This window comes from Varroa destructor, unplaced genomic scaffold (assembly GCF_002443255.2).
Source record: "Varroa destructor unplaced genomic scaffold, Vdes_3.0 BEIS01000002.1, whole genome shotgun sequence".
NCBI classification, from domain to species: domain Eukaryota; kingdom Metazoa; phylum Arthropoda; class Arachnida; order Mesostigmata; family Varroidae; genus Varroa; species Varroa destructor.
Window position 1 is genome coordinate 18,902,764 of NW_019211455.1, and position 14,076 is coordinate 18,916,839.

The 14,076-nt window shown below is 40.7% G+C and overlaps 1 protein-coding gene across 3 annotated transcripts in view; it reads left to right on the forward strand.

The window, feature by feature from the left end:
- The window catches only part of LOC111245186 (uncharacterized), a 101,958-nt gene that overhangs the window by 48,768 nt on the left and 39,114 nt on the right, over positions 1-14,076 (forward strand). For all 3 annotated transcript variants that reach the window (XM_086979220.1, XM_086979221.1, XM_086979222.1), the window contains one exon: positions 8,777-9,120. In XM_086979220.1, the coding sequence (XP_086835346.1) occupies positions 9,116-9,120 (5 nt within the window). In that variant the 5' untranslated portion in view covers positions 8,777-9,115. The remainder of the gene's footprint in view (positions 1-8,776; positions 9,121-14,076) is intronic.

Below are 14,076 nucleotides of genomic sequence, written 5' to 3' on the forward strand. Positions count from 1 at the left end.
TTTTTCGCCGTAGTCTCCCGTTTGCACTGCAACGGAAATGTGTAATGAAAGCTCCGCATTTGGTGCACTGAAGGCCGAAATTGTCGTCTGGTCGCAGGTTCAAAATTCGTCGTTTGCACCCATTTTCTTATCGAAATTGGAGGCGATAACCTATTTGTAATGTCAGCCGCGAAATTCACGAAGCTACGACTTCAGATCGAACACAACGAATGCATTATCTGAATCGTTCCTATTGTAAGCACACCGTTGATTTCCAGCGATGTGTCTTTTCCCGGTGTCTTATTGATGAAGTATTGAAGTAACTGAAGGGGCAATCGGGCGGAGTGGTGGGGATACAGCTTTGCGGAACAGCGGAGGCGTACATAATAAACGAGTCACTATGGATCTTTCAGCCGTAACACTACTATCATCAGCTCCCACTATAACAGCATTTCGCCGCTGTTCTTCTTTTGCATAATCTAGCGACCTCGGAGTCCGTCACTCCCTCGTTGTAATTTCAGATATAGAAGCAAGGAGCGAGGGTGATGTATTTCCCAATAGTCGGATTCGCGAGTGCTGCTTCGTGCTTCGCGTGCCTCGCGCCGTTCTCATTCGTTCGTGTCATCCATGGTTTTTGCGCTAGGTCAACATACTTGGTGACCCCAGCTACCGAAGAGTGTTGCACCAGCTGGCTCAGAATTTTCAGCGGCAGCGAAACTACCCCAGCTGCTGTTGTTTCGTGTCAAATCGACGGAACTGTTACACGCAAGCGGGGATAGTACAAGGTTGCGACGCGCCACTCCGAGTTCGCACACTTCCGCCCATTTCCGATAAATACGTAAGCATATCAGCTGCATAGCTAATCGCAGGGAAGACATGGCTCGTTCTAACATTCACCAGGCAAGGAACCAGACTTCGGTTAGAGCTGGATTATTTTTCATGCGCGATATTTTTCGATCTTCAAAGGAGGAGTCGATTCTCTAGTCTAGAAAGCTCGGTACACGTTCGGCATTTGGGTGTTTTTCGGGAAGTACTACTTTATCATTAGATTGATTTCTACATGTATGTGTAGACAGAGACTTTACATAGAAATCGATTAGAAGTCGCGACGCAATAACAGAATGTCTGTGCCTTGTTCATTTAAAATGTCGATGGATGTAAATGTTAAAAATGAAGATATATACACACATGTGTACATTAGCGGCACCTTTGTCTTGATCTAACAGAATCAATGCGCTATCAAAGCAACCCTATAGTAGATGGGCAGATGATTGTGCAAGATATATACATATGTATATGTATATATATCCGATCTATGCGATGTCTGACAAACTGCATTAGTAAGTTTGCACCTTCTCTTAGCCTTTTTTTGTCAGCTATTTTATTGCTTGAGATATCATCCATAAGATCTGGCAGCCGAACTATAAAAAACTGTTAACCTCGATATACCAGTATGATAATATATGTATGTACATAGATATCTCTAAAAAGGAGAGAGTCATTACCGAGTAAAGAAAATATAGCTACGAAGGTGAGTATATAGCTCGTTGTATCCAAATCGTCCTGTGTCATTCTGTACCTTTCTGCCGGTAGCGGGTCTATTCTCGCGTTAATATAAGTCTTCTGATATATGTCGTCTCTATTTCTAGATGGCTGCGTGCTTCTTGGTTGGTTATCCAGGCATTACGATACTACATCTCTATATGAATGGCATAGCCTTTCCAGAATTGGCTCTGTGAGAACTCGGGTTCGGCATTACGAACGGCGAAACTGAAAGAGTTGTCCTCAGCCCCAGTTAAAACATTGCCCACCTTTTAATCTTCAGGGCCCTCTGTAGCTGTCGTCCACCGATCCTTCGTCGAATGCTGATTCATGTCTCTGTTACGTTATTGATATCGTTCTGGCTTTTCTTATCCGAAACGCGCGCAACCTAAGTCGAATTTCTCGTAGGCTTGCCGTTCCGGTGGGCTGGCAGGTTGGATTGTATCTCTTTATCAGTCTTTGGCTCTAATATGTTGTCAACACGTTACAACGTAGGGGGAATGCCTATTCTACAACATCGCTAGCCCTGCTTCAGGCTGTAATGCCCAGTTAGCTGCACATCTTGCGATAGAGGATGGCACACAGTTCAGTAGCTGTACCTCGATCTGTGCAATCTGTTATTCTTTGCCTTAACATACCCTTCCTTCTTGAGAGAGAAAGATACCTAAACAAGATTGCATACCAAGCTATATGCTGGCCGTATATGAAAAGAAACCTAGAGACCAGGCGGGGAGCGTTTATACTAACATTACGGTCCAACAGATAGACCAAGCAAGAGGTCGGGTTCTCAATCGCACCCAACTAGGCTAGCAGGTTCTCTTTCACTAAAGAAAGTGCATTAAAAATTTCCAAGTGATAGGACAGGATACAATGGGAATTCATGCACCGATTCCTTTTCCTTTTTCTAATACTGTACCAGCGGTTAGCCACTTACGTAACCTACCAGCGTTCTAATCCTTCGTGAAAGCAGTGGCAGGTTCTGGCAGGTAGTCTTGGCCACTTGGTTGCGTATCCATCTCCGTCTGCTCCACCACTGCCATTAGCACCACATCTAATAGGGGCTACATAGACATTACAGCCTGGAATTTGCTACTCGTTCTGTTGTTACTGTTTGGGAATGCTTAGCAGAAAATTCGGATAGATGACTAGCTGTGCTAGTCGGCGAACAATATTGATACTCTTGCTGGGTTTGAGGGATGAATTGCTAGTCAATTTTGTCTGGTATATATGCGGAACGTAAACAAATGAAAAAAGTTTGTTTTCTTCTTTTCAAGATTTGTGTATGGCATATTGTTGTATTGGGGAGACTTCTCAGCTGGATAGTAAAAGGCGTAATAGAAGCGTGAAGAAAAGGTCTACGTTGTTCGATTTTCCAGAACCTCGTCAAAGGAAACAGCATGAACTTAATGCTGGAAGTCCTTCAGGTCCACACAAGAAGGGATATTAACACTATAATCTATTTAATAAAACCTAGAATCCTACATTGCTGATAAAGCAAATAAGCTTGAATTTGCCGCGGCGAATACGGCGACGCGCACCCACAAACAAAGACATGCGTACATGATACTATACGTAAATGTCTAATTATCACAAGGAGTCGAACGAGTACGGATTTGCTACCTATGTTCATATCGTTTAAATTTACTGCTATCCAATTGATTCGCTGGTGAGCTGACAGACAGCAAAATCTGTCTGAGCTTATCTTTCTATGAATATAATAAATATTCTCGCGTACCACAGTACTCACCTGCAGGGCCAGGACAGGATATAATTTTTGTATAATATAAGCACACTTTCAGGAGACTTATTATTACATGGGGTTTGGGGGGGGGGGGCAGGTGTAATGATAATGGAAGTGTTTATTTTTCTATGAAATGTAATTTAACTAAAATGTCCAAAGATTTTTGCTTGAGGATTCTGATGCCCGTATATGACGTATGTGTATGCTTTGAGGAAGTTGTTATCTTGCTATTTCCACCATGAGAGTTTATTCATTTTAAAACTAAACACTTTTTCAAGATAGGCTGCGATGCAATGTTTGTGTCTTTATAAATATGAGGCCTATACTATATAGTATATAATGGCTACGGTGGAATTACCCCGAAAATACTTTTTCGTAGTGAACATGCTTGTTCACAGCTCGCAGATTATACTCGAAGCCTCGTCTGTGAGATTATAAATGTCTTATGTCTGACGGCGAGAACGGTAATATCTTTGTAGAAATTTCTCACATATATAGCGTTTGACTGTCCGATCCGTTTGTATCATATAGCCGGTATACAAATGATGAATGTTGATCAGACGTTGTATTGAATCGTAAATAACAAACATGAAATGGCGCAGAACATTAGATTATAGCCTATTTAATAATTTTCCCGTATATCTTCACTGCACGAACGGCCTGAACGAAAAAGATATTTAAAAAAAAAATGTTTTGTAAAAACTGCCTTATTGCATTGCAGAGACTTCTATGATGATAGTGGGTACCGTATTTGTCTGCTAATTTTAGGTTATGGTCTGGGGTCGAGCCCGGGCATAGACACGCTTCGTTTCGTGCTGAAAGCCAGCCGTCTAATGGAACGCCTAACAGTGATGCTGAACATCAAGATCGAAACATAGAGAGGGACACTTATGATGGGTTTTATGCCTGATCTCTGAGATTGTCATACATTCACATGCGTTATCAAATCGACTTGTGCATAAGTTACTTCAGAACATCTCCATAGAACAGTTATATACTTTTGACGTGGCAGATCTTTGTTATTTTTTTTTTCATTGGAATTAAATTTCTCATAAATTTTGGGAGAGAGAGTACGCATATAAAATATAATCCGAGTTTTTCAATACGATAATTTTTGTGTCGTGTCTCTCAATCGTATTTTGCTGTGCATGCGATAGGACTATATGTTTAAGGTGATTATATATTAATATCAGAAGAACAGCACTATCGATTTGCGCTAAAATTTATGACCCTTATTACTGAAGAAGCATTAACGGTTCTAAGAAGCTCGGAGGAAACGAGCCTTTCATATTTGTCCTAATTAGTTAACTCTTTTACACGTGCGTATTTGGCCGCAGATTTAAAATAAATTATAATTGTAGAATGGTTGCCATTGCTGCATTGGACACGATTATAGAAGGTAAATAAACACACTAAGAACGATGGTATAGGCTTAGTCATGTGACGAAGTGTTTTTTATATCTACTTTATGTTCGTAGTGTCTTTTACTTCGCCTATATATCGAAGTCGATTAGTACGGCAAGTGCTATAAATAAATCTTCAGAGTTTTTGTACTGTTTCAAGGCTGTATCAGTCAGCTTTACACAGGTGTATTTAGCACAGGATACTCAGACTAGTGAAGTACACGTCTAATTTGCTTGATTATTGTTAAAAAAAATACACACTGTATAGTAGAATTATGTGTCGATGATTTGTACGGCTAGCGTTCTGTAAGTCTCTCCTTTGAATTAGTTTAGTCGACCAGATAGATGATTGATAGTTAAAACACCGAAAACACATAATGAAAGAAACGTCCTCAAATATTGCTGACATCTTTACAACGGCACACAAAAACAAACAGGATAGATGGAAATTTGTGATAAACTATAGATGAGTTGTTAAGTTGATTGACCACTTCAGCAAACCAGCACTAATTTCTGATTTAATTATAATCGCTTTTTCGTACCCGCTGTTGCCCAAAAGCTCTGGACCAGCCCCGTGGTGAGAAATGATCATTATCAGGTATTCTGCGTGTGCAAAACGTCCTATGCAATTTACTGCAGCACGTACAACCTGGACCGTTCTGGCGACGGTTTGACTCTCCCTGACTCTTCCCGAACATCCCTAAGCCAAGTTTTAGAAAGAAACGGATGATGCTTTACTATTGACACAGTAACTACATCCGCGACCACCACAGCTTGACTGCTGAATGGATCATCACAGACTTTGAGTGTCTGGGTCCGCGAAGTCCTGGGTTCGGACCACCGCACTTAGTACTGAAACACACGGGTTGCCGTACGCACCGTGCTTTATGACGAGGTTTAGGCGTTTTTCAATATTTTGGCCACCCTGAATATGTTCCTTGGATGATACTTGCTGATGTTAAGAGAAGTGCCGCACCTGGGGAGCTAGAGTGTGACAGGTGCAAGCATTTGTAGAAAACAATGCATTTTAAAATCTAGTTGATATACGGAAATTAATGCCATGTCTATGAGTGTATATTGCACAAACATACAAGTTTGCTACTGTAATGTCCCAAGAGAATCTCCAGTGAATAAATCTGTGATTCTACGCAATGCAGCATGTCAATCTTTTTGGATTTTTAGTGAAGTGACTTTAACATACTAATGGGCTTCAGTAACGTTTAATTACTTGAAGCATGAGTGTTTGATCCTCAGCGAAGAAGTTTTTACTGACTCTGCTTTGTATGTAGTAACAGGTTCATTCAAACGATCTGAAACCCACATTTACTTAACCCCATGTTAAAGTAGGCATTCCGTATCCATCTTATTAAGTCTCACTGTGTTGTTTACCCTATTTATAAACATTGTGTCTGCTGCTACCATTATTACAGTACTGGTGGCATTTATTTTATGCCATATAAACAACAAAGAGATCAACTCTTTAGCCGAAAGTAGGTTAGTTCCGTCTAACGTCCCGTCAAAGCGTGGCCAAGTTTAAAATTTGAGAGAAACACTGAAAGGGCCGAACCATTGGTTGATAGTGTTGGAGGAAATATTGTCTAATCTTGTTACTACCATCGCACAACGGCGACAGCCAAAAATAACTGGTTGAATCAGTCTAGGCCTATTTCATCTCGCAGTAATATTGAGAATAAAAAAAAAACAGACTGAAGACTAGAAAGCAATATAAAATTATTTGCAGAAATAAGTGACTATATTTGACGAATGAAGAACTCATTAGAAATATCGTACGGTGAAGGACTTTAAATAACTAAATCGCGTCAAAACCTACTTTCTCAAAAAAAAGAAGCTTCCTCAAAAAGCAATAGGACTACATACAACTACTCGGAATCGCCTCGCGGATCTTCTAATCGGCTCCTAAGTGCTGTCCAAAGACCTAGATCGTCGCCTTGAGCTCCTAGAAACGGAGCCTTTCAAACCGATCTTAAAGACTGGGCGAAAAAATTCGCCTATGTCGATCGGGATTTTTTTGGGAATGCATGCGATAGGGAACAACAAATGAGAGGGGATGAACCGACTAAGCAGGTAGGTTATGACCCGATTCTTCGCGCATGGGTTCTACCATAGATTTTACAGGAAAGCAGATTTCTACGAACCTGATGGCATTGTCGACCCAGATGTGGGAGTAGTTGTAATAGATATTATGCATCTTTCAACGAGCATCTAAGAAGAACACTGTGGTGATCTGAAATCGAGTTCTGAATCCTTTATAAAGTCTCCCACTGGTTACCTGTTGTTGCTGGGCGTTACTATCCGAAATGCTCTTTTCTATACGCATGCCGCGCCCCATATTGCTCGTTGCAGCAATATTTTGCCGTTTATTTGCAATTGTTGCGTTTCTGCTTAGTTTATTGTTTGATCCTTTAGATATAGCTTGTTTACGAATGCGGTTGGTCAATATTTACGACGTAGTTATCAAACAAAGAAACTCGGGTATTGCTTGGGATGATCGAGGAACAACGCCACCTGAACTTCTTTCACAAATAAGCGTTTGAATAAAAACAGGTACACAATCACTGCGAAATAGCATTAGCACTATGCAAAAGTTTTACGTTTACGTCATCCGGATCCAACGCGCGATGCTTGTCTCTGCTGCCGATAAATTATCGAAAACCTAATGTTAGGCAAAGAATGGATCAGCCGATTGAGTTTATATGAATATAGAAATTATGATAAAAACAACAATCAAAAATGAACATTCAGACACACAGAAAGGTAGGCTAGAAGCTCGAGAAGGAAACCGCTGCCGGTGCAGTCCTTTCTGTGGTTCAAACAGGATGCTGCTCAGAGATCTGATGTGATCTATTTTCCGGTCCACCGACTGCCAATTTGGTCTCTTCCTGTGCTTTCCAAAATCTTTTAAAGGCTAGTTGCTGTGCGAGGCTGAGTCGGTCTGAGCTGTCCCCCGGTGGCCTTCTACTTACCCAGTGAAGTCCGGGGCGGATACCTGACTTAGATTCGTGTAAAACTATCATCTACTTGTTCATATCCTTATTGCGTACACTTTCAACTAAAAACGGGTAAATGTTGCAGGAACAACGACCTTTTAGTAGGCAGTCAGCATTGGCGTTACAGAAAAAGTGTGCATTTTAGAGCAGGCCAAGACAACGTTTGTTGAGAGTGATATTACGCGGTACTTTGGTGTACGTGAGGTAACTCTATCAAAGGTATATGATTTTAATACACTTTCCACTCGGCCATATTTCTGGCAAACATTTCGCTGGAAAAATATTAGATTTGGTGTCCTTATTAAATTATTAAAATATTAGATATCCTTTTCGGGTCAGATGTGAACTTTTTCTTTGCAATTGGCCATTATGCATAATATAATTCGATATTAGGCGATGAATGGTGAACTTGTGGTGTAAAACCTAAAAGATTACGCATCCTTTGTATCAATGTTACAGTATTTTCTTGTAGGAGTAAAAATTAAGTAAAATTTCGAATAAATAAGCGTTGTGTTAGATCAATTGAAACTATATAGAATATGATAACTCCCAAGAGGCGCGTTCTAAAGAGGGTTCTGGCTTCCAGAGGAAATTTTGCGCCTCAATGAAATCCTTAGTCCCAGACTACAAATATTATTATATATAATTATACGTATTAATATCTGAATGAATGTAAATTTCCGCATGAATGAACCTCAACTGGCCGGCCCAATCAAATAACGTGGTTGACACCGGACCGGATCCTTACTCGTAGGGGCCATTGAATTTACATGGCATTATCGACATAAACGTCCTAGGCGGACTCGATAACGGCACTAAATGAACCAGTTGTCAAATAATGAGATAATAATAATACCTTACAGACAATACATGTCGTATATACTATGCAGTATAAAGTTACTAAGCCATGAAAGGTCTTTTTCACATTCAAAGCTGTCATTGCATTCGTTCAATGATAGATACTATTTATTGCTATCTGTTCTTAGTCTATTATCACTACCTAATGCCAGGCCGGCCTAACCTAACCTAACCTAATTTCAATGCACGGATGACTGCGTATTACTTGTATTCTAAATAGCTAAATTCGTTTTCATTTCCATTAGGGTATGTTCTTGCTATGCTACCATAACGGAAGAGAAGACCGGTTCGAAGATAAAACTGTTTTCCGTCGTTTGCAATAGTGTAATAGGGGCTACGCCATATACAGTCTGGCAGTAAATCTCCAAAAGCAAATGAAGTCGCCAGGAGACAAGCACCTGTGACATAAGCGGTTGAGTACTCGAACGCACTGTCTACATGCTGTGCATTCCCAAGTATAGCAGAGCCATGGTCGGAACAGGATATGGTCATGCATTTTTTTCATGCAAGAAATATGTTTACATAGTGAACGATGGTCACAGATTCTCGCTGCTTTTCAACCTGCTGTGTGAAATAAGCATTTAATGAGGTATGCCTTTTGTGTTCATTACTTGTTTGTAATTTATTAGTAATACTACGAATTAACCAAAAACAAAAAGAAAATAGAAAATGAAAAGTGTTTTTTTTTTTTTAATTATCAAGGTAAATAAAGGATCATTAACATATAGGTGAAGTAGCCCGAATATATATGGTGTCGATCTGTGCGATTTGCTCTATAGGTATACATTTATAGTACGGCACAGGTTATGTATAAATTACTATACACAACAATGAAAAGGCTGTATCGGCTTGTGATATACCGCATTGTGGTAGATCGCATTGTCTAGCGAGTATGTCAAACGGTTTTTTTCTTAAACGTTACTCAAAGGTATATGTCGAACATACTAGCGAACAGGCATATATATTGTGTATTTACGGGCAATTCAATATCTTTCTCAAGTTTCTTTTCAAATAGCCTTTAGTAAAACTTATGTCTGGTAAGTCTAGTACAGGATCAATGCGATATACTGTTAGTATATCTGGCCAATTTTCACGTACTTCATGCACCTTGAGAACGTTACGTGTGTCAATAATTTTAAAAAATGTTTTGTCCTTGATAGCGCTACTGATGAACTCCTTTCGTGAAATCCTGAATCCTGAAAGTAAAAAAAAATATATATATATATATATGAACAGTGATGTAATTTTTTACGAAAGATATCTCCATATCACCCATAACTGGTCGCCGTCCTTGCGCACACTATTAATGTTGGCATAGTAAACCATGTTTGATATTCCGATTTGCTCTTTTCGTTTGCTAAAGGCATCTATTTGTTTCTCGTCAATTTTTGTCTGTATATATAGTAACACCAATAAGATATAATAACATTGGAAAAGCAAAAATATGAACTGTCAGTAAAATTTCTAGTACAGTATAGTTGTTCTTGCTTGGGGGTGACAATAGAAATGCAAAGACGATTTATCTCAGGGTCTTCGGCCGACGGAAATGAACAGAACCGCTGATATTACCAGCAGTGGTAATTCCAATTCTAAATCCGACTGGGTAATAGATCGAACGACGCTTCCATTAAACGCTATCCAAGTGAATTTTTTTACTTATTTTCGTGCACTAGCAGCAGCTTGACGTGCAGTATCAAGCATATATAGCAATAGTAGTTATTTGTTTTATTCAGCAGCTATTAATGGGATATTCCTCGCCCAAACACCACCTTGAAAAGCTTGAGACGTCCTGTGTACCATAGCGTTCTAGATGATTTAAGAGATGTAACAGACGAAAATTAACACACAATTTTTTTTGTGTTACCGAAGCATGACAGCAGAAACTGAAAATTAACCCGCTTCAGCTCTAGCTATACCATCAGTAGCCTTTATATATCTCCGGAGACGGCAAAGCATGCCTGATCGTCGCAGACGCCCTGCCAATGTAACTAGAACTAGGTAGATACTCGCCTGTTTCCGCTGTCCTATGGACGAGCACTCTCAATTAGATCCTACCTATAAAGTCTTTTCATAACTTTATGATCATGAATCATTTGCAGGGCGACAGACATCCAAAGAGAAATACGTCTGTATTTTTGCTTTTCGCTATGCTTTTATTTTCTTCTTACTGCCAGTTGGCAGCGCCACAGGGTCTCTCTTGCAGCATCCGCTGACCCAATAACCCACTTCTTTGTGGGGTGGAACTGCACCGTGCTGTCCATATGATTGTCGCCTGCTTCCTGTGCCCACCCTCTGAATTGAAACGGCAATTTAGGCATTCTTTCTTCGACGTTCCGATATACTGTGGGTCCCCTCTTTGCGCCCATTTAAAGCCATCCGGAAAATGGGGGTCTGACTTGAAGACAGAAAAAGAACAAGTAGTAGTTACTATCTGAGCCGGCAGCACACCTCCGCCATTAGCTTGATAGAGTCAAAACACGAGTAGACAAATCGGACAGCGATAGGATACCTACCCCACGGAAAAAATTGGATCGAAGACGAGTGGGTCTTTTGGGTTGCATTTCTTTCGATTCACTGTAGGCTGTTATTTTCGTCGCTCGACAGCTGGGTGAGCCTAAACCGGGCACTCGCAGACCCACGATTCAGCAAGTTCGCAACAGAATAGGACGGCAGGAAGCAAACAGGAAAGCTGCGAGACAAACAGGTTTCACTGTTAAATAATTACTTCGCCTGCGCATATCTATTCAGCAGTAGGATGGAAATATCTAGAGTAAGAACAGCGAGGGATTTAAGTGGAACGATTGAGATAAAAAATTTAAGCTGAACGGTATTACGAAACCGGACAGGGATCCGACTGCTTTGAAATTAAAACAGTGCTTCGAGGGACTGAGCTATGACGTTTCAGTTTCAATTACTATTCTAAATGCTAATGGCTATATTTTTATACGTTTTTCATGTACACACACATCTGTAACGGTACGTTTTTGATCGAGAAGCCCATGTGCGCACTGGACGGGCCGTTTCGAGTCTTATAGTTACAGAACCATGCTTTTATAAAAGGTACGAAAAAGGAGGAACTTCTTAAATTAAGAATCAGTTGTACTAAAAGCCCAAGATATCCTGAACCTCTAAATGCAAAAGATTGTTGTCGACTTAGGCGGCAAACGGGTGCGCACTTGTAAAGTTCGGCGAGTCTCAGTCAAATTAGTATGAATAATATATTGTGGAGGTTATAGCGCCGATTTTCGAACAACCTATATGTGGCAGTACAATGGAGGAAATATGGCTATACGAATTAAATGTATAACTCTCCTTATATACGCACATACATATATGTACAGTTCAAATATAATGCGTGCAACACAGGTGATTCGTGGTTGAAGTTTGCCGTGAGGTCCCACAAATAAATGACCATCTTTGAAATAGTCTCTGCACGCGAATACAACATTGGAGTAGTTGGGGTGCGATAATAATGGTCATGAATACGTACCGCAATATGTCCCGCCACGATTTTCATTCTCATGAGAGAATATAACGTTACGTGACTTGAGCTTGAATGCTTCTTATCGAGAGTATACAAATCCATAATATGATAATGCCCTCTTGTAGGCCGTTTAATTAGCAATTAATATGCCTAAATATTTCCTGTTCTCGACGTAAGATATGGTCTGGCATATAAAAGTAGATTTCTTGATTAGTTCCTCAGCCTCGAGTCACAATCGGCAAACATTGGATATACGCAATGGGGCTTTCGAAAACACGTTGTTTGGATAAAAAAGACTCATTATGATTAAGTGAACCTCTAAGCTCCAATGTTAGTAGTGGGCAATGGCAATGGCCGACCAATCGCTACAAATCCGTTAGTCTACTGCTTTTCCCTTTAATATGATTTAGTTCTTAATACCAATAATCGTCGACACGATAACATTACAGACGTGTTCGCATTTTTATCTTGCATTTATTTGCTGGCTCTCAGAAGCACTGCTTTGTCACTATGTCTACATAATTCGCAGCATCAGGGAATGACTTCCATTCAGTCATTGGCGGTTTAGCTTTATGGGTAAGAGATATGTATTTGGGGTTCGGTTCGGGGCCACGTTTATTTCCTCATCGAAATCGTACGACAGCCGAGAAACGTACGTCGTAGCAGGCTGTGGTATAAGTTAAGTGGTTCTAACCTTAGGTTTGATTCTAATCAGCGATGAGGTGAAGTTTTTCACCGTCATGCTAGATCCCCCAATCACATAATCCCCCCCAACTTAAAGAATGGACCCGACGCTTATGGTTTAACATCGTTTGCGCCCTTGCGATCTTAATATGGACGTATGTGTTAGCTATTATTGTAGCTCCTGCACGGCGATGTAGTGAAGTCATTATCGTAAACGGATAGCCACTTTAGTGAGACTGCGTCCTCGATGACTTCGAGGTAAATAAAACCTCTGTTGTACAGGTTTTGGAGCCAATTAACGTGGGCCGGTTATTCAGTAACGTGGGCCACCTTACGGTAAAGAGATTGGCTGGTCTATTAATCGGTTCTATTAAGCAGGCAGCTAGAGGTCCCGTTGCGCTGTTGTCATTCATTGAATGGTCTATTGGGAAAGTGACCAAGCACATTGATGAGATCGCAGAGCCAAATACACATACGCCTCTTGGTGTAAACCACTGGTAACCGGTCGCGTGTTTCATCTGGGATCCCAGACGCCTCGAGACTTGGAAGCTACTGTTGTTCCCTGAAAAAGAGAACTAGTTGCCGTCAAGAAACAACAGCGACAACCTAACGCCGGTAGTCGGGTCGCTGGTAACTGTCAAATTTAGAGGCGACACGGTAGCTGAAATTCGACTGGACGCGGGCGCAGGTCCCTGGCTATTTGGCTGTCAGAGATATAAATTTCGGCTAGCGGACATCACTAGCATGAGTAATAGTCCGTGGTCATTCATTAGTTACATGAGATTCACTTTCATCTTAAAGACGATGCCATTTTCGCGTCAACCCTCGCAACGGAGACAGCTTCGTGCTCATTACAGCACTGTCGGAAGGAAAACGTGCGCTCGCAGCTCATCTGCGACACGGAGTGTCAGCCACTACCGTAAATTATGCATGAAGACTTATAAATTTTGGTATTAACTAGAAGCAGCAGGTGGTCGAGAGCCGATACTTTGTCGAGCCAAGAAGTCCCCGCGATCGTTCAGTGGTAACGTGTCCTGACAAAGATGGCTGCCGTTACTGCAAGCAGGCCGAAGTTGTTTATTACCATAGAACGCAACCATAACTTAAATAGAGCTCGCTTTGTGCGTAACTTACAAGCGTGGCATTAAGGTAACTTTATTTCACGCAAAGAGGTTGTACCAACTGTTAACATTAGGTTACTAGGTGAAAGGTTATATTGTTTTATATAAATTAATGTTTCGTCGGTTAGCCAACTTAAAGCATGAACAGAAAATCGTTATTTGATTATTACGAAGAATTGTATACTAGCATGAAAAAGTATTACTGCGACAAAGCTGTCGCAATAATGCTTTTATGCGTAATAATGCGTATATACAT